The following is a 22,294-nucleotide window of genomic DNA, read 5'->3' on the forward strand; positions in this document are numbered from 1 at the left end:
ACTAGTTCAGCGAGTGAAAATGTTTTAAGTTCGAGTTTGTTATCTTGAACTATTAGCTACTTCTTTAACTAATGTTGTAGTTTGTTATCTTGAACTATTAGCTACTTCTTTAACTAATGTTGTAGTTTGTTATCTTGAACTATTAGCTATTTCTTTAACTAATGTTGTAGTTTGTTATCTTGAACTATTAGCTACTTCTCTAACTAATGTTGTAGTTTGTTATCTTGAACTATTAGCTACGTTGTAATTTGTTATCTTGAACTATTAGCTACTTCTTTAACTAATGTTATAGTTTGTTATCTTGAACTATTAGCTACTTCTTTAACTAATGTTATAGTTTGTTATCTTGAACTATTAGCTACTTCTTTAACTAATGTTGTAGTTTGTTATCTTGAACTATTAGCTACTTCTTTAACTAATGTTGTAGTTTGTTATCTTGAACTATTAGCTACTTCTTTAACTAATGTTATAATTTGTTATCTTGAACTATTAGCTACTTCTTTAACTAATGTTATAGTTTGTTATCTTGAATTATGAGCTACTTCTTTAACTAATATTATAGTTTGTTATCTTGAATTATGAGCTACTTCTTTAACTAATGTTATAGTTTGTTATCTTGAACTATTAGCTACTTCTTTAACTAATGTTCTAGTTTGTTATCTTGAATTATGAGCTACTTCTTTAACTAATGTTGTAGTTTGTTATCTTGAACTATTAGCTACTTCTTTAACTAATGTTATAGTTTGTTATCTTGAATTATGAGCTACTTCTTTAACTAATGTTCTAGTTTGTTATCTTGAATTATGAGCTACTTCTTTAACTAATGTTATAGTTTGTTATCTTGAATTATGAGCTACTTCTTTAACTAATCTTATAGTTTATCTTGAATTATTAGCTACTTCTTTAACTAATGTTGTAGTTTGTTATCCTGAATTATGAGCTACTTCTTTAACTAATCTTATAGTTTATCTTGAATTATTAGCTACTTCTTTAACTAATGTTGTAGTTTGTTATCCTGAATTATGAGCTACTTCTTTAACTAATGTTGTAGTTTGTTATCTTGAATTATTAGCTACTTCTTTAACTAATGTTGTAGTTTGTTATCTTGAATTATGAGCTACTTCTTTAACTAATGATGTAGTTTGTTATCTTGAACTATTAGCTACTTCTTCAACTAATGTTGTAGTTTGTTATCTTGAACTATTAGCTACTTCTTTAACTAATGTTGTAGTTTGTTATCTTGAACTATTAGCTACTTCTTTAACTAATGTTGTAGTTTGTTATCTTGAACTATTAGCTACTTCTTTAACTAATGTTGTAGTTTGTTATCTTGAACTATTAGCTACTTCTCTAACTAATGTTGTAGTTTGTTATCTTGAACTATTAGCTACGTTGTAATTTGTTATCTTCAACTATTAGCTACTTCTTTAACTAATGTTATAGTTTGTTATCTTGAATTATTAGCTACTTCTTTAACTAATGTTGTAGTTTGTTATCTTGAACTATTAGCTACTTCTTTAACTAATGTTATAGTTTGTTATCTTGAACTATTAGCTACTTCTTTAACTAATGTTGTAGTTTGTTATCTTGAACTATTAGCTACTTCTTTAACTAATGTTATAGTTTGTTATCTTGAATTATGAGCTACTTCTTTAACTAATGTTCTAGTTTGTTATCTTGAATTATGAGCTACTTCTTTAACTAATGTTATAGTTTGTTATCTTGAATTATGAGCTACTTCTTTAACTAATGTTGTAGTTTGTTATCTTGAACTATTAGCTACTTCTTTAACTAATGTTATAGTTTGTTATCTTGAATTATGAGCTACTTCTTTAACTAATGTTCTAGTTTGTTATCTTGAATTATGAGCTACTTCTTTAACTAATGTTATAGTTTGTTATCTTGAATTATGAGCTACTTCTTTAACTAATCTTATAGTTTATCTTGAATTATTAGCTACTTCTTTAACTAATGTTGTAGTTTGTTATCCTGAATTATGAGCTACTTCTTTAACTAATGTTTAGTTTAGTTTATCTTGAATTATTAGCTACTTCTTTAACTAATGTTGTAGTTTGTTATCTTGAATTATTAGCTACTTCTTTAACTAATGTTGTAGTTTGTTATCTTGAATTATTAGCTACTTCTTTTAACTAATGTTGTAGTTTGTTATCTTGAATTATTAGCTACTTCTTTAACTAATGTTGTAGTTTGTTATCTTGAACTATTAGCTACTTCTTTAACTAATGTTGTAGTTTGTTATCTTGAACTATTAGCTACTTCTTTAACTAATGTTGTAGTTTGTTATCTTGAACTATTAGCTGTTGTAGTTTGTTATCTTGAACTATTAGCTACTTCTTTAACTAATGTTGTAGTTTGTTATCTTGAACTATTAGCTACTTCTTTAACTAATGTTGTAGTTTGTTATCTTGAACTATTAGCTACTTCTTTAACTAATGTTGTAATTTGTTATCTTGAACTATTAGCTACTTCTTTAACTAATGTTGTAGTTTGTTATCTTGAATTATTAGCTACTTCTTTAACTAATGTTGTAGTTTGTTATCTTGAACTATTAGCTACTTCTTTAACTAATGTTATAGTTTGTTATCTTGAACTATTAGCTACTTCTTTAACTAATGTTGTAGTTTGTTATCTTGAACTATTAGCTACTTCTTTAACTAATAGTTATAGTTTGTTATCTTGAATTATTAGCTACTTCTTTAACTAATGTTATAGTTTGTTATCTTGAATTATTAGCTACTTCTTTAACTAATGTTGTAGTTTGTTATCTTGAATTATGAGCTACTTCTTTAACTAATGAGCTGAATTACTTCTTTAACTAATGTTTATAGTTTATCTTGAATTATTAGCTACTTCTTTAACTAATGTTGTAGTTTGTTATCTTGAATTATGAGCTACTTCTTTAACTAATGTTGTAGTTTGTTATCTTGAATTATTAGCTACTTCTTTAACTAATGTTGTAGTTTGTTATCTTGAATTATGAGCTACTTCTTTAACTAATGTTGTAGTTTGTTATCTTGAACTATTAGCTACTTCTTTAACTAATGTTGTAGTTTGTTATCTTGAACTATTAGCTACTTCTTTAACTAATGTTGTAGTTTGTTATCTTGAACTATTAGCTACTTCTTTAACTAATGTTGTAGTTTGTTATCTTGAATTATTAGCTACTTCTTTAACTAATGTTGTAGTTTGTTATCTTGAACTATTAGCTACTTCTTTAACTAATGTTGTAGTTTGTTATCTTGAACTATTAGCTACTTCTTTAACTAATGTTATAGTTTGTTATCTTGAATTATTAGCTACTTCTTTAACTAATGTTGTAGTTTGTTATCTTGAATTATTAGCTACTTCTTTAACTAATGTTGTAGTTTGTTATCTTGAACTATTAGCTACTTCTTTAACTAATGTTGTAGTTTGTTATCTTGAACTATTAGCTACTTCTTTAACTAATGTTGTAGTTTGTTATCTTGAACTATTAGCTACTTCTTTAACTAATGTTATAGTTTGTTATCTTGAATTATGAGCTACTTCTTTAACTAATGTTCTAGTTTGTTATCTTGAATTATGAGCTACTTCTTTAACTAATGTTATAGTTTGTTATCTTGAATTATGAGCTACTTCTTTAACTAATCTTATAGTTTATCTTGAATTATTAGCTACTTCTTTAACTAATGTTGTAGTTTGTTATCTTGAATTATGAGCTACTTCTTTAACTAATGTTATAGTTTGTTATCTTGAATTATTAGCTACTTCTTTAACTAATGTTATAGTTTGTTATCTTGAATTATTATTAGCTACTTCTTTAACTAATGTTGTAGTTTGTTATCCTGAATTATGAGCTACTTCTTTAACTAATCTTATAGTTTGAATTATTTATCTTGAACTATTATTAACTAATGTAGTTTGTTATCTTGAACTATTAGCTACTTAACTTTAACTTATCTTGAACTATTAGTTGTAGTTTGTTATCTTGAATTTGAACTATTAGCTACTTCTTTAACTAATCTTAACTATTACTAATCTTATAGTTTATCTTGAATTATTAGCTACTTTAACTAATGTTGTAGTTTGTTATCCTGAATTATGAGCTACTTCTTTAACTAATCTTATAGTTTATCTTGAATTATTAGCTACTTCTTTAACTAATGTTGTAGTTTGTTATCTTGAACTATTAGCTACTTCTTTAACTAATGTTGTAGTTTGTTATCTTCTATTAACTTTAACTAATGTTGTAGTTTGTTATCTTGAACTATTAGCTACTTCTTTAACTAATGTTGTAGTTTGTTATCTTGAATTATTAGCTACATCTTTAACTAATGTTGTAGTTTGTTATCTTAAATTATTAGCTACTTCTTTAACTAATGTTATAGTTTGTTATCTTGAACTATTAGCTACTTCTTTAACTAATGTTGTAGTTTGTTATCTTGAATTATTAGCTACTTCTTTAACTAATGTTGTAGTTTGTTATTTTGAATTATTAGCTACTTCTTTAACTAATGTTGTAGTTTGTTATCTTGAATTATTAGTACTTCTTTAACTAATGTTATAGTTTGTTATCTTGAATTATGAGCTACTTCTTTAACTAATGTTGTAGTTTGTTATCTTGAATTATGAGCGACTTCTTTAACTAATGTTGTAGTTTGTTATCTTGAATTATGAGCTACTTCTTTAACTAATGTTATAGTTTGTTATCTTGAATTATGAGCTACTTCTTTAACTAATGTTGTAGTTTGTTATCTTGAACTACTAGCTACTTCTTTAACTAATGTTGTAGTTTGTTATCTTGAATTATGAGCTATTTCTTTAACTAATGTTATAGTTTGTTATCTTGAATTATGAGCTACTTCTTTAACTAATGTTGTAGTTTGTTATCTTGAATTATTAGCTACTTCTTTAATTAATGTTGTAGTTTGTTATCTTGAATTATTAGCTACTTCTTTAACTAATGTTGTAGTTTGTTATCTTGAATTATGAGCTACTTCTTTAACTAATGTTGTAGTTTGTTATCTTGAATTATTAGCTACTTCTTTAACTAATGTTGTAGTTTGTTATCTTGAATTATGAGCTACTTCTTTAAGTAATGTTGTAGTTTGTTATCTTGAACTATTAGCTACTTCTTTAACTAATGTTGTAGTTTGTTATCTTGAATTATTAGCTACTTCTTTAACTAATGTTGTAGTTTGTTATCTTGAATTATGAGCTACTTCTTTAACTAATGTTGTAGTTTGTTATCTTGAATTATTAGCTACTTCTTTAACTAATGTTATAGTTTGTTATTTTGAATGTGTTACCACGAGAACAGTTCAAAGGCGAAAACTGGTATTTTAAATATTCAAATTCGATAAATCTACAAATTAACTTCTCTCTGAAGGTGGAAACCATCATTTGAAAGAACTTAAATGTTCTTTAAGATATGAAACACATATAACCTTAGTTTTAAATACGTGTTCGAATGGCAAAAACTTGAAAGTCTGTGACTGGTTTTTTGAACAGTAGAGTGACCAGTAAGATGTAGAGACCATTACTTAAGTTTTTAGATTCAACATGAAAGGGTGAATACTACAATATTCTAATCAAGTGTTTTGATGTAATTGTATTTCTGTTCATATAGTGAAACAATACAATCTGTAAACTGTTACTTTAAATATTAACATGTTAACTCTGTAAATTATACACTGAATCATGATGCGTCCAAACACCTGTTCAATACGTCGGAAGAATGAACTAGAAACTTACAGATTCATAGGTTTCGTTTCATATTTCTATCTAAAATTATAAAGCACGTTCTGTTATTAAAACGTTTAAATAAAACGGTTCATATATTATAAAGCTCATGTGTTTGTGAGTTAAATACGTCCGTAGAAGCCTTGTATAAACAAAAACAAGCTAAGAATTGTGTCTCTTAAGTGTATCCAAATGAAAACTGTATCATTCAAATAATTCTGCGTATGCGTTCAGTTCTACCACGTTAATAGTTCCGTCAGTTTAGTGTGTGTATTTGTTTTCTTATAGCAAAGCCACGTCGGGCTATCTGCTGAGCCCACCGAGGGGAATCGAATTCCTGATTTTGTGTTGTAAATCCGAAGGGACCGTCAGTTCAGTATGTGCACATGGTTGAAAGGTGTTCAAACTTTAGTATACTCTAGGAAAAAAGTGTTTTTCCATTTTGCCAATTCTTTTGATTTATAATGAGAATTATTTCAAGTTAAAATGATAGTAAATAATTAATGTAAGAAATAAAGTATATTAACACATAATATTGGGTTATTAATTGAGTTGTCAATGTCTTAAATAAAACTGATAATAAACACTAGTTAGTTCGTGAAGGTCACACCATTACAATCTTTCTTTATGCGAGAGGTGATATATATCAATTATGCTTTGATTACCCTTACATCTATCGTTTCCCAGCCGACCTGATGAGCTGTGGTATTGTGCAAAATTGTCCTGTCCGCAACGAATATAGCAGATATAGTGCTGTTCACATAATTGCGTGTTCTTTTCTGTTTTCACTCGCAAGTTCTCTGGATTAACTAGGTCTGGGCAAAGATTAACAGTTATGTTTGTTAAATTTGATAAAGGTTTTCACGTACCGAGTTAACAGTTGTGTCGGTGAAATCTGACAAACATTCAACTACCTTATATTATTATTCTATTCTTACGTCTTATAGAACAACGTTTGTGAAGGACGTTTTACCATCTATAGTGATACAAATTATGGTAATTGAATATCCGTTTCCATGTCTGTCGTCAAATAACCGCGCTAATGTACAGTTTTACTCTACATGGATATAAAGTCCTTGTAGATAATTTCCGGACAAAATAATTGGAATTGTAAAAAAAGTTAAGGACTTACAACAGGCTTTGTCTGAGAAGTAGAAACTGTTGGTGTAGGCAGCTTCTCCGGCTGTTCCTCAGGAGGTTTTTCCGGCGGCCTCCGAGGGTTTTCTCGAAGATACATCTCTGCAATATCGCAAGATATGCTAGCTACGTCATTCACGAGCGATTGCCACATATCTGAGAAGACGTCAAAGTTTTCTCTGGCAATCTTGCTAGTGGGATGTAGGTAGAGGGTGTGGCACGCATTCAGGACCTGCCAGAGAGATATGTAAAGCCCGCAGCGTGATAAGCCTTGTCTCTATTAATAACCAAGTGTAGGTACATCGTGGTGTAGCTTATGCTTGTTTCTGTCATATCTTGGTAGGTGTTTATCAAAACTAGATAACAATGTACAGTTAAGCAGCGATCTCAATGAAAAGTTTGAAGATTCTTTCCCCTAAAAAATCAATACTTCAGTAACAAGACTCAAACCTCTGAAGGAAGTTTGACTTTTAAATCAAACTATAATTAATTGTACCTGGTTAATATTTATGATTAAAACTGTTATTTAACACAATCAAAATTATTTAAAGATAGGTTAAATGAGACAGACAAAAGTGCAATGACAGACAAAAGTGCAATATAAATAACCAACTCACATAATTCCAAACATTAAACGACCAATCATGCTCCATGTAATATATTAACTCGTCTTCGATTAGTTGTTTGTTCGCTGTAGGTAAACGATTGGGGGTTTAAATATTCTAATTTCTTTGTTAACGGTGCTTACCTGTGCTCCGTAGACTTTGAGACAATAGTCCACGTGCTTGGAAGACACTTGTAAAGCTTCGGTCATAGCCACGTGATGCAACAGTTTGCAAACCTACCAAATACGAATAGAAACAATTGGTTATAATCGTCTCAGGTTGAAATTGATAAGTTATTCTAACGGAATCTAAACGTATAGGTTTATCAGTGGTTCCATCCTTTCTAATCCACCTTACTGTATAGGTTTTATGTTTGATTCGTTTAGTGCTACATGAGATAGCCATAGCCATCCCTAATTTTGAAGTGGGGGAAGGTAGTTAGTCACCACCATCCACTTCCAACTATTTGAAAACTGTTATAATGCCAAATAATGGGATTTTACAGTAATTCTTATAACGCACTCACGGCTTTGAAGTGCAAAGCGCGATTTTTTTTTATGATATACTAAAATTTGAATGCTGAACCTACAAATTCATACTCTGGCGAACTAACCACAAGGCTGCGCACCCTGTGTAAAGTTCAAAATAAAACAGCTCATGTAATCCAATTATAAATTCATAATTCTGGGTTACTGAATACGAATATGCAATGATACCCGGAAGAGTACAGCAACGCACCCTAGGCACCAGATAAAAGTTATAATTATTAAATTATACAAAAAGAAAACCTAGCCTCCCAGTGGTACAGCGGTACGCCTGCGGACTCACAACGCTAAAAACCGGGTTTTGATACCCTTAATAGGCAGAACACAAATAGTCCAATGTGTGACTTTGTGCTTAATTCCAAACAAAAGAAAACATTGCTGAGTACAACTGGAAAGGAACTGTGCTGCCCTCTATTCTAGAGAAAGAATTATATGAAATGATTTTCTTGAGCATTAAAACAGCTCTTGATAAAAACAAGAGGGAAGAAGGTCTAACAGGTTTCAGGGAATAATATTGGACAAGAGAAAATATGATACCAATTATAGTTAATGTACTAGAATGTGAATGATACTTTAACACCATAGACAGAAAGTACCCTGCTAGATTAACATTCATTATGGAATCAACGAAAAATGTATCGAAGTCATAAAATGTCTGTAGTAATACTCTGAGTGCTGTATCGAGGTGCATGATAAAGTGTTTAAATGTCTGTAGTAATACTCTGAGTGCTGTATCGAGGTGCATGATAACGTGATAAAATGTCTGTAGTAATACTCTGAGTGCTGTATCGAGATGCATGAAAAAGTGATAAAATGTCTGTAGTAATACTCTGAGTGCTGTATCGAGGTGCATGATAACGTGATACAATGTCTGTAGTAATACTCTGAGTGCTGTATCGAGGTGCATGATAAAATGATAAAATGTCTGCAGTAATACTCTCAGTGCTGTATCGAGGTGCATGATAAAGTGATAAAATGTCTGTAGTAATACTCTGAGTGCTGTATCGAGATGCATGATAAAGTGATAAAATGTCTGTAGTAATACTCTGAGTGCTGTATCGAGATGCATGATAAAGTGATACAATGTCTGTAGTAATACTCTGAGTGCTGTATCGAGGTGCATGATAAAGTAATAAAATGTCTGTAGTAATACTCTGAGTGCTGTATCGAGATGCATGATAAAGTGATACAATGTCTGTAGTAATACTCTGAATGCTGTATCGAGGTGCATGATAAAGTGATAAAATGTCTGTAGTAATACTCTGAGTGCTGTATCGAGATGCATGATAACGTGATAAAATGTCTGTAGTAATACTCTGAGTGATGTATCGAGATGCATGATAAAGTGATAAAATGTCTGTAGTAATACTCTGGGTGCTGTATCGAGGTGCATGATAAAGTGATAAAATGTCTGTAGTAATACTCTGAGTGCTGTATCGAGGTGCATGATAAAGTGATACAATGTCTGTAGTAATACTCTGAGTGCTGTATCGAGATGCATGATAAAGTGATAAAATGTCTGTAGTAATACTCTGAGTGCTGTATCGAGGTGCATGATAAAGTGATAAAATGTCTGTAGTAATACTCTGAGTGCTGTATCGAGATGCATGATAAAGTGATAAAATGTCTGTAGTAATACTCTGAGTGCTGTATCGAGGTGCATGATAAAGTGATAAAATGTCTGTAGTAATACTCTGAGTGCTGTATCGAGATGCATGATAAAGTGATAAAATGTCTGTAGTAATACTCTGAGTGCTGTATCGAGGTGCATGATAAAGTGATAAAATGTCTGTAGTAATACTCTGAGTGCTGTATCGAGGTGCATGATAAAGTGATAAAATGTCTGTAGTAATACTCTGAGTGCTGTATCGAGATGCATGATAAAGTGATAAAATGTCTGTAGTAATACTCTGAGTGCTGTATCGAGGTGCATGATAAAGTGATAAAATGTCTGTAGTAATACTCTGAGTGCTGTATCGAGATGCATGATAAAGTGATAAAATGTCTGTAGTAATACTCTGAGTGCTGTATCGAGGTGCATGATAAAGTGATAAAATGTCTGTAGTAATACTCTGAGTGCTGTATCGAGGTGCATGATAAAGTGATAAAATGTCTGTAGTAATACTCTGAGTGCTGTATCGAGATGCATGATAAAGTGATAAAATGTCTGTAGTAATACTCTGAGTGCTGTATCGAGGTGCATGATAAAGTGATAAAATGTCTGTAGTAATACTCTGAGTGCTGTATCGAGATGCATGATAAAGTGATAAAATGTCTGTAGTAATACTCTGAGTGCTGTATCGAGGTGCATGATAAAGTGATAAAATGTCTGTAGTAATACTCTGAGTGCTGTATCGAGGTGCATGATAAAGTGATAAAATGTCTGTAGTAATACTCTGAGTGCTGTATCGAGATGCATGATAAAGTGATAAAATGTCTGTAGTAATACTCTGAGTGCTGTATCGAGGTGCATGATAAAGTGATAAAATGTCTGTAGTAATACTCTGAGTGCTGTATCGAGGTGCATGATAAAGTGATAAAATGTCTGTAGTAATAGTGCTGTATCGAGGTGCATGATAAAGTGATAAAATGTCTGTAGTAATACTCTGAGTGCTGTATCGAGGTGCATGATAAAGTGATAAAATGTCTGTAGTAATACTCTGAGTGCTGTATCGAGGTGCATGATAAAGTGATAAAATGTCTGTAGTAATACTCTGAGTGCTGTATCGAGGTGCATGATAAAGTGATAAAATGTCTGTAGTAATACTCTGAGTGCTGTATCGAGGTGCATGATAAAGTGATAAAATGTCTGTAGTAATACTCTGAGTGCTGTATCGAGGTGCATGATAAAGTGATAAAATGTCTGTAGTAATACTCTGAGTGCTGTATCGAGGTGCATGATAAAGTGATAAAATGTCTGTAGTAATACTCTGAGTGCTGTATCGAGGTGCATGATAAAGTGATAAAATGTCTGTAGTAATACTCTGAGTGCTGTATCGAGGTGCATGATAAAGTGATAAAATGTCTGTAGTAATACTCTGAGTGCTGTATCGAGGTGCATGATAAAGTGATAAAATGTCTGTAGTAATACTCTGAGTGCTGTATCGAGGTGCATGATAAAGTGATAAAATGTCTGTAGTAATACTCTGAGTGCTGTATCGAGGTGCATGATAAAGTGATAAAATGTCTGTAGTAATACTGTAGTAATCTGAGTGCTGTATCGAGGTGCATGATAAAGTGATAAAATGTCTGTAGTAATACTCTGAGTGCTGTATCGAGGTGCATGATAAAGTGATAAAATGTCTGTAGTAATACTCTGAGTGCTGTATCGAGATGCATGATAAAGTGATAAAATGTCTGTAGTAATACTCTGAGTGCTGTATCGAGGTGCATGATAAAGTGATAAAATGTCTGTAGTAATACTCTGAGTGCTGTATCGAGATGCATGATAAAGTGATAAAATGTCTGTAGTAATACTCTGAGTGCTGTATCGAGATGCATGATAAAGTGATAAAATGTCTGTAGTAATACTCTGAGTGCTGTATCGAGGTGCATGATAAAGTGATAAAATGTCTGTAGTAATACTGCTGAGTGCTGTATCGAGGTGCATGATAAAGTGATAAAATGTCTGTAGTAATACTCTGAGTGCTGTATCGAGGTGCATGATAAAGTGATAAAATGTCTGTAGTAATACTCTGAGTGCTGTATCGAGGTGCATGATAAAGTGATAAAATGTCTGTAGTAATACTCTGAGTGCTGTATCGAGGTGCATGATAAAGTGATAAAATGTCTGTAGTAATACTGAGTCTGTAGTGCTGTATCTGTAGTAATAGAGTGCATGATAAAGTGATAAAATGTCTGTAGTAATACTCTGAGTGCTGTATCGAGGTGCATGATAAAGTGATAAAATGTCTGTAGTAATACTCTGAGTGCTGTATCGAGATGCATGATAAAGTGATAAAATGTCTGTAGTAATACTCTGAGTGCTGTATCGAGGTGCATGATAAAGTGATAAAATGTCTGTAGTAATACTCTGAGTGCTGTATCGAGGTGCATGATAAAGTGATAAAATGTCTGTAGTAATACTCTGAGTGCTGTATCGATGCGATAAAGTGATAAAATGTCTGTAGTAATACTCTGAGTGCTGTATCGAGGTGTGATAAAGTGAAATGTCTGTAGTAATACTCTGAGTGCTGTATCGAGGTGCATGATAAAGTGATAAAATGTCTGTAGTAATACTCTGAGTGCTGTATCGAGATGCATGATAAAGTGATAAAATGTCTGTAGTAATACTCTGAGTGCTGTATCGAGATGCATGATAAAGTGATAAAATGTCTGTAGTAATACTCTGAGTGCTGTATCGAGATGCATGATAAAGTGATAAAATGTCTGTAGTAATACTCTGAGTGCTGTATCGAGGTGCATGATAAAGTGATAAAATGTCTGTAGTAATACTCTGAGTGCTGTATCGAGATGCATGATAAAGTGATAAAATGTCTGTAGTAATACTCTGAGTGCTGTATCGAGGTGCATGATAAAGTGATAAAATGTCTGTAGTAATACTCTGAGTGCTGTATCGAGGTGCATGATAAAGTGATAAAATGTCTGTAGTAATACTCTGAGTGCTGTATCGAGGTGCATGATAAAGTGATAAAATGTCTGTAGTAATACTCTCAGTGCTGTATCGAGATGCATGATAAAGTGATACAATGTCTGTAGTAATACTCTGAGTGCTGTATCGAGGTGCATGATAAAGTGATAAAATGTCTGTAGTAATACTCTGAGTGCTGTACCGAGGTGCATGATAAAGTGATAAAATGTCTGTAGTAATACTCTGAGTGCTGTATCGAGGTGCATGATAAAGTGATAAAATGTCTGTAGTAATACTCTGAGTGCTGTATCGAGATGCATGATAAAGTGATAAAATGTCTGTAGTAATACTCTGAGTGCTGTATCGAGGTGCATGATAAAGTGATAAAATGTCTGTAGTAATACTCTGAGTGCTGTATCGAGGTGCATGATAAAGTGATAAAATGTCTGTAGTAATACTCTGAGTGCTGTATCGAGGTGCATGATAAAGTGATAAAATGTCTGTAGTAATACTCTGAGTGCTGTATCGAGATGCATGATAACGTGATACAATGTCTGTAGTAATACTCTCAGTGCTGTATCGAGGTGCATGATAAAGTGATAAAATGTCTGTAGTAATACTCTCAGTGCTGTATCGAGGTGCATGATAACATCATAGTAAGGTTCAAGATTTTGACATAAGTGCAACAGGGATGTATACTCTTTCTTATGATTGGATTATAACATCAGTCTACGGTTCAAGGTTTTTACGCAAGTACATTATGGTTGTACACTCTATCTTCTGATTGGATCATAACATCAGTGTTAAGTTACAAGGTTTTTACATAAATTAACAGGAATGTACCCTCTGTTCCTTGTGATTGGATGATAGTATCAGTCTACGGTACAAGGTTTTTACATAAGTCAACAGGAATGTACCCTCTGTTCCTAATGACTGGATGATAGTATCAGTCTACGGTACAAGGTTTTTACATAAGTTAACAGGAATGTACCCTCTATTCCTAATTCTGGATGATAGTATCAGTCTAAGGTTCAAGGTTTTGAAAAGAGTGTGACAGAGGTGTTCACTCTCTACCTTATTTCTTGAGTTACCCCTAAAGTGGTTGATGATAAAAACGAGAGTTTGTACACCTACTGATAATACCTCAAGAAAAATTAGTAAATGAAATAAAGTGAAAACTACCAGCTACAGAATCTTTGGACACCTAATGAAAATACCACAAGAAAGATATTAAAATGTAAACCATCATAACAGGTGGTTTGGGAACTGACAAGAACGGTTCAAGACAGATTAGCAGGGAGATATTTGTATAGAAAATCACTATTAACAGAGGAAGTGATATAATAAAATATTATGAAATCAGACGACGTGTCTTGTCAGTAGTCTGACTTCTGTAGAAGCAGAAGAAACGAACAAATGAGTGAAAGAATGAAGAGAACTTTTATCTGCTATAGAAATGAAAAATTGATGAGTGATTATCTGTTAAACGAGACAGACAGATTCTGCTTTCGTTAAAACAGTTGGTGATACCTTAGACGTAACAACATAAAGAACTTTGTATCATTCGTGTTTGCTCCTAATGCGCCTAAGAATTATTAAGGAGTTATACTGAACAAAAGGTAATGTGGTGAAATAGAAGCTAAACGGAATGAAAGTTCAGTTTCAGGGCACCTGAATGAATGATTTTTGGTTTGTTTGTTTATTGCGCAAAACTACACAAGGGCAATCTGCGCAAGCCGTTCCCAATTCAGCTGCCGTCAACTCTTGGGATTTTTGTTTTTACCAACGAATGGTGTAAAATGGGCTTTCGGTTATATAGCATCCCCATGGCTGAAAGGACGAGCATGTATGGGAAGGCGATTCGAACCCGCGACCTTCAGATTGCGTGTCAAGCGCATCTGACCACCTGGTCAGACAGGGCTGATAAGTGAATGATACAATACGAGTTATGGGGATTACCTTTATTTTGTTTCATTTAAGAAATATTAACTATTTCGTCGCCTAAAACAAAAAAGTTCAACCTTTTACTTCTCTTTAATTAATTATTTTCTTTCAAACATTTTCTGATGGATTTCATATATTTTTATGGGTTACATCAACCCAAAACATTTACACTATAATCACTGTTGTTTAACTAGAACTTTGAAGGGAAGCAACTCAGACTCGGAAATAATGTTATATTGTTTATATTACACGCATTATCAAGTATATTATGATGGACTCGAAAGAACGTTACCTTTAACGATGACATTAGAAGGAGAACCGGAAGCACCAATGTCCGAATGTCACTCGTTCTGAGCTGACCTATACGAAACGACATCTCAGAACGAGTCTGAACGGATGAAAGGAAGACTATTTAATTTTTATTAATAGACGTTTTTCTATCTCTCTCATTCGTGAATGAGTTGGCATGTTTAAATGGTTAATTACAACTACAAAGTAGTTGGTAACTGCCTCTACTAGATAGACGCAGATTAAATACGTTGCTTCACGCCGATTGCACTAGTGTTAGACTTTTCGCCAACTAAGTTAAATAAGGATGCGGTGGATGGAGTCGCTAAGATGGCGCGTTTCAAACACAGCGAGTAGCGTTCGCTGCTTCACTCACGTATTTACGTTTGGGATTTTATTTTATGTGCGCAAAATGACGTAAAATAGGTAATTTTGAAAACCATTTTAAAGCAGAGTTTGCATATTTAATAACCAAAAGTGTAGACGCTAGATTTCTGTCTTCACATTCACATTACTAAAGGAAAGACATATTTCAGCTTTTTTATTGCTTTACAAAATTTGGGATACTGAAAAAAACATTGTGTAGAAAATTTTAAACTTCAAAATCAAACGTAGACAAATTAGGTAAAAGAAATTTTAACAGATGCGCTCTTCAAACGTAGACAAATTAGGTGAAAGAAATTTTAACAGATGCGCTCTTCAAACGTAGACAAATTTGCTGAAAGAAATTTTAACAGATATGTTCTTCAAACGTAGAAAAATTTGGTGAAAGAAATTTTAACAGATGCGCTCTTCAAACGTAGACAAATTAGGTGAAAGAAATTTTAACAACTATGTTCTTCAAACATAAACAAATTAGGTGAAAGAAATTTTAACATATATGTTCTTCAAACATAGACAAATTAGGTGAAAGAAATTGTAACAGATATATTTTTCAAATGCAGACAAATTTGGTGAAAGAAATTTTAACATATATGTTCTTCAAATGTAGACAAATTAGGTGAAAGAAGTTTTAACAGCTATGTTCTTCAAATGTAGACAAATTTGGTGAAAGAAATTTTAACAGATATATTCTAGGGGTGCATAACACTAAGTGTAAATAAATCTATTTGAATTTTTTTTAATCTGAAGAAGAGAATTTATTATTCATGTTTTACGTTCGCATAATGAGGAAATAGAAAACAAATATGGTCGTGGCTCAGCGGTAAGCCCTCAAGATATACATGTTGGGTAGAGCACAGTTGTGTAGTTAACATAATGAGGAAATAGAAAACAAATATGGTCCTGGCTCAGCGGTAAGTCCTCAAGATATACATGTTGGGTAGAGAACAGTTGTGTAGTTAACATAATGAGGAAATAGAAAACAAATATGGTCGTGGCTCAGCGGTAAGCTCTCAAGATATACATGTTGGGTAGAGCACAGTTGTGTAGTTAACATAATGAGGAAAGAGAAAACAAATATGGTCGTGGTTCAGCGGTAAGCCCTCAAGATATACATGTTGGGTAGAGCACAGTTGTGGAGTTAACATAATGAGGAAATAGAAAACAAATATGGTCGTGGCTCAGCGGTAAGTCCTCAAGATATACGTGTTGGGTAGAGCACAGTTGTGTAGTTAACATAATGAGAAAATAGAAAACAAATATGGTCGTGGCTCAGCGGTAAGCCCTCAAGATATACATGTTGAGTAGAGCACAGTTGTGTAGTTAACATAATGAGAAAATAGAAAACAAATATGGTCGTGGCTCAGCGGTAAGTCCTCAAGATATACATGTTGGGTAGAGCACAGTTGTGTAGTTAACATAATGAGAAAATAGAAAACAAATATGGTCGTGGCTCAGCGGTAAGTCCTCAAGATATACATGTTGGGTAGAGCACAGTTGTGTAGTTAACATAATGAGAAAATAGAAAACAAATATGGTCGTGGCTCAGCGGTAAGTCCTCAAGATATACATGTTGGGTAGAGCACAGTTGTGTAGTTAACATAATGAGAAAATAGAAAACAAATATGGTCGTGGCTCAGCGGTAAGTTCTCAAGATATAAATGTTGGGTAGAGCACAGTTGTGTAGTTAACATAATGAGAAAATAGAAAACAAATATGGTCGTGGCTCAGCGGTAAGTCCTCAAGATATACATGTTGGGTAGAGCACAGTTGTGTAGTTAACATAATGAGAAAATAGAATACAAATATGGTCGTGGTTCAGCGGTAAGTCCTCAAGATATGCATGTTGGGTAGAGCACAGTTGTGTAGTTAACATAATGAGGAAATAGAAAACAAATATGGTCGTGGTTCAGCGGTAAGTCCTCAAGATATACATCTTGGGTAGAGCACAGTTGTGTAGTTAACATAATGAGAAAATAGAAAACAAATATGGTCGTGTCTCAGCGGTAAGTCCTCAAGATATACATGTTGGGTAGAGCACAGTTGTGTAGTTAACATAATGAGGAAATAGAAAACAAATATGGTCGTGGCTCAGCGGTAAGTCCTCAAGATATACATGTTGGGTAGAGCACAGTTGTGTAGTTAACATAATGAGAAAATAGAAAACAAATATGGTCGTGGCTCAGCGGTAAGTCCTCAAGATATACATGTTGGGTAGAGCACAGTTGTGTAGTTAACAACGAGAAAACGTTTTTTGGACGAATCGAGCACGAAGATTGCGAATCAAACGAAACATTTGGTAATTGTTGTGTAAATAGAAAGATCTGACTATACTTTATTCATTGTAGTGCTTGAACAGTAAAATATTGTGATGGGCAGAGTGTAAGAAACACTATCACATTACTAAGTGTGTACAAGAAGTAAAATATAGTATAGGCAGAGGTTAAGAAGTAATAAAGTATTTGGCATGTATAAAAAGTAAAACAAAAGGTCTGATTTTACGTTCTATACAAAGATTAACATAACAAAATAAATAATAATTACTTATTATTGAAGATAAAATATCTGATGAAAAACTTCCATTGTTGATGAACAACAAGAAGGGACATCTGACATGTGTATCTTATAATCAGTAACAAACATGGTTGTCTAAGTGGTTATGGCGCTCGACTCGTAACTTGAGGGTCGAGGGTTCGAATCTCCCTCACGCCAAACATGGTATCCCTTTCAGCCGTGGTGCCTTATAATGTGACGGTCATTCCCACTATTCGTTGTTAAAAAGAGTAGCCCAAGAATTGGTTGTGGGTAGTAACTCGTAACTTGAGGGTCGCGGATTCGAATCCCCGTCATACCAAACATGCTCGCCTTTTCAACCGTAAGGGCGTTATAATGTGACGTTCAATCCCACTCTTTATCAGTAAAAGTGTAGTCCAAGAATTGGCGGTGGGTGGTGATGACTAGCTGTCTTCCCTCTAGCCTTACACTGTTAAATAAGGGACGGCTAGAGCAGATAGCCCTTGTGTAGCTCTGCTCGAAATTCAGAAACAAAAACAAATAAACATTTAATTCGGGAACGTTTCGGAATATACATATTCCATCTTGAACAAGCTATATTTAAGTGGAAAATTAAGATAACACAATATACATATAAATATTTTATAAAACTTATCTAAACACAGAATTATAGGATGAAGTAAACTTCAAGACGACCAATTAAAATGGAAGAGTATTATTATCAGAACAGAATTAATTGTAGTGAAATTGGAATATTAAGGTGGTGATATGATGGGAAAACCGTTGTTTATGAAAATGTTCTGAAAGGTGGTGATATGATGAGATAACCGTTGTTTATTAAAATGTTCTGTAAGATAGTGATATGCTGGAATAGCCGTTGTTTATTAAAATGTTCTGAAAGGTGGTGATACATTGGGATAACCGTTGTTTATTAGAATGTTTTATAAGATGGTGATATGATGGGATAACTGTTGTTTCTTAAAATGTTTTGTAAGGTGGTGATATGATGGAATAACTGTTGTTTATGAAAATGTTCTGAAAAGTGGTGATATCCTGGAATAGCCATTGTTTATTAAAATGTTCTGAAAGGTGGTGATATGATGGGATATCCGTTGTTTATTAGAATGTTTTATAAGATGGTGATATGATGGGATAGCGATTGTTATTAAAATGTTTTGTAAGGTGGTGATATGCTGGGTTAGCTATTCTTTATTAAAATGTTTTGTAAAATGGTGATATGATGGGATAGCGGTTGTTAATTAAAATGTTGTGTAAGGTATTGATTTAGGTATGAAGATAGAGATAGTGAGAACAGATGTTATATGGTATATACATATTCCGAAACGTTCAAGAATTAAATGTTTATTACTAAACATACACGAATCAAATGTTCGTTGTTACTGCCGTCATGTTGTTGTTCATTATTAAATTAAGATAATGTTTTTTGGCCCTCAGTTATTGTATAGAAATGTTGTTCCTCACGACGAGATGACCATATGTATTAAAATTGATAAATATGCATCCGAAACGTTAAATAAAAATCATTATAAATTCTTTCAAGAAGGAAATATGTTCTTTCTAGATAATTGCTGGGATGAAACCAGTTTCAAACTTTCACGATAGGCATGATTTACTCAAGCAGCGTGTTTGGACTAGGGAAGACAATTTAAACTTTCTACTGGTTTCATCAAGTCTACATCTTGATGTTTTATGGTATTTTTGAAAGCATAATTTAAGAAACCTTGACTTATAAGTGTCTCCCACCATTCAGCTCAGAAGTTAAAATTTTAAACTATGTAAATTTTCAGTTTTTTCCTTATTGTTATCGCCCTGTCTTGTTCAAACAAACTTCACGAGAAAACAAATAAAGATTTCCTGTAAAAGTCATCATGTTGAACAATATTGAACGTACCTCCTGCAGATGGTCAACATGGTGAACAATATTGAACGTACCTCCTGCAGATGGTCAACATGGTGAACAATATTGAACCTACCTCCTGCAGATGGTCAACGTGCTCGCTAAACTTCTCTGCGTATCCTCCTAATTTATTCCGGTCACCAGTGACCGCTGCGTTCTTCAAACGATTCATCAATTCCACTTCATTTGTCACTTTGAAAAGTTCATCCGAGTGATCAAGAGTTGTATCTTGGAGCTGCAGAAACAGACGAAAACGCTAAATTGTTAAAAGTAACAAGTGGCCGTAACATATACTGTGACAGACAACGTTAAAAAGAAAGAATTAGTCAAGCCCTAAAGTGTTGGACTGCTGGACTAAAGTGTTGGATTGCTGGACTTGCTTTTGTCCATGATTACAATCAAATCATTTACTTTTTAGATCCTGATATATTTTCACTATCATGACTGTAATAACTCTTGAGTTCCACTTAAAAAATAAAGCGATTAATAGTTTAAAGTATATACGAGATTATTATAATGCTAGTGGCTTGCCGAGGTAAAATAACCCAAAACATTAACAGTGTTTAAGGACAACATGGTGCCTGTTGGACCATTTCGTTCTGCCATCTTCTAAACCAAACTAAAGCTATTAAATAAAAATAAATAATGTCAGCCCTTGTCATTAATATATGGATTACGTTTTCTTTTAAACTCACACAAATCGACTTTCTCTACAATATCCGAAAGCATCTCATTTCATTGGCCAACCACCCTATTTGTAAAATAAAACTGTCTTAGCTTAAGACAACTTATAACTTGCTAAACCCTGTATTTGTGTCCCCTGGTTCTATAGTTCTCCCTGTGAAGTATTGGAAGTGTTAATGCATCAACATTACCAACTGTATTTATATTCCTTGGTTCTATAATTCTCCCTGTGATGCATCATCAACTCATTTTACAACCTTAAACACTTCAATGAGATCCACTATAACTTTTATTTTTCAAGTAAAAAACGTTTTAAGGACCTTACTTTCTCCTCATATGAAAACCCCTTTACTCAACGTACCCTTTCAGTAAGCCTAATTTCAAAGAATTCGACGTTATTTCTGCGGTGAGGAGCCCAAGACTGAACAAACCACTGCCCTATACAATGTAATAACCTCTTTAGATTTAATATTTAATAATACAGTAACCACTGCCCTATACAATGTAATAACCTCTTTAGATTTAATATTTAATAATACAGTAACCACTGCCCTATACAATGTAATAACCTCTTTAGATTTAATATTTAATAATACAGTAACCACTGATCTATACAATGTAATAACCTCTTTAGATTTAATACTTAATAATACAGTAACCACTGATCTATACAATGTAATAACCTCTTTAGATTTAATATTTCTGTAAATACAATTTAAAATCATGTTTGCCATACCCTAGAAACAGCTTTCATGGCTCAAGAGCCTGATTAACCATTACAACAACATCCTTTTCTATCATGACACTGTTAGGATTATTTTCACTCAAATTATAATTCAAATTATGGTAATATGCATGCGATATCTTGAATTTATTATAATTAAAACCCTAAAAATAGCAGTATCCTCTCCACAACCGACAGCAACCACGAAAATAATCAACAGGCACTTTAAACTTTATAAAATATATAAAAATAATAAAATTATGATAAAACTATTTCCATTAAAATAATTATCATCAGAGGGCGCTAATCCCAAACTTACACGCTCAACACGCTAACAATGTTAAAAGTGAACAATAATTGTTCTCACTATTATTTTCATTTGCAAGAGAATGTATGGCCGAATGACATCATTGTCAGACGTGCAACAAATGCTCTACACTTGATGTTCTCTCTTTATCTGGGTAGTAAGTAGTCATTACACTGTTGTCAGTACGTCCTCTGCTTTACCTGTGTAGCAACTAGCCCTTATAATGTTGTCAGTACGTCCTCTGCTTTACCTGTGTAGCAACTAGTCCTTATACTGTTGTCAGTACGTCCTCTGCTTTACCTGTGTAGCAACTAGTCCTTATAATGTTGTCAGTACGTCCTCTGCTTTACCTGTGTAGCAACTAGTCCTTATACTGTTGTCAGTACGTCCTCTGCTTTACCTGTGTAGCAACTAGTCCTTATAATGTTGTCAGTACGTTCTCTGCTTTACCTGTGTAGCAACTAGTCCTTATACTGTTGTCAGTACGTCCTCTGTTTTACCTGTGTAGCAACTAGTCCTTATAATGTTGTCAGTACGTCCTCTGCTTTACCTGTGTAGCAACTAGTCCTTATACTGTTGTCGGTACGTCCTCTGCTTTACCTGTGTAGCAACTAGTCCTTATAATGTTGTCAGTACGTCCTCTGCTTTACCTGTGTAGCAACTAGTCCTTATACTGTTGTCAGTACGTCCTCTGTTTTACCTGTGTAGCAACTAGTCCTTATAATGTTGTCAGTACGTCCTCTGCTTTACCTGTGTAGCAACTAGCCCTTATACTGTTGTCAGTACGTCCTGTGTTTTGCTATCTAGCAACCAAGTCTTCCACCTGCAACACGCCCGGTACATTACTTTGTTAGCAACTAGTACTTCTACTGTTGTCAGTATCTTCTGTACTTTGCCTGCGTAGCATTTAGTGC

At 33.2% G+C, this 22,294-nt stretch overlaps 1 protein-coding gene across 1 annotated transcript in view; it reads right to left on the minus strand.

The window, feature by feature from the left end:
• The window catches only part of LOC143224242 (alpha-catulin-like), a 111,304-nt gene that overhangs the window by 21,064 nt on the left and 67,946 nt on the right, over nt 1-22,294 (minus strand). Inside the window, exons 15-17 of the mRNA XM_076452681.1 lie at nt 19,742-19,900; nt 7,628-7,720; nt 6,875-7,111 (exon numbers count right to left, since the gene is read on the minus strand). Coding sequence (XP_076308796.1) covers nt 6,875-7,111; nt 7,628-7,720; nt 19,742-19,900 — 489 coding nt within the window. The remainder of the gene's footprint in view (nt 1-6,874; nt 7,112-7,627; nt 7,721-19,741; nt 19,901-22,294) is intronic.

Source organism: Tachypleus tridentatus, chromosome 1, assembly GCF_004210375.1.
Source record: "Tachypleus tridentatus isolate NWPU-2018 chromosome 1, ASM421037v1, whole genome shotgun sequence".
Lineage (NCBI taxonomy): Eukaryota > Metazoa > Arthropoda > Merostomata > Xiphosura > Limulidae > Tachypleus > Tachypleus tridentatus.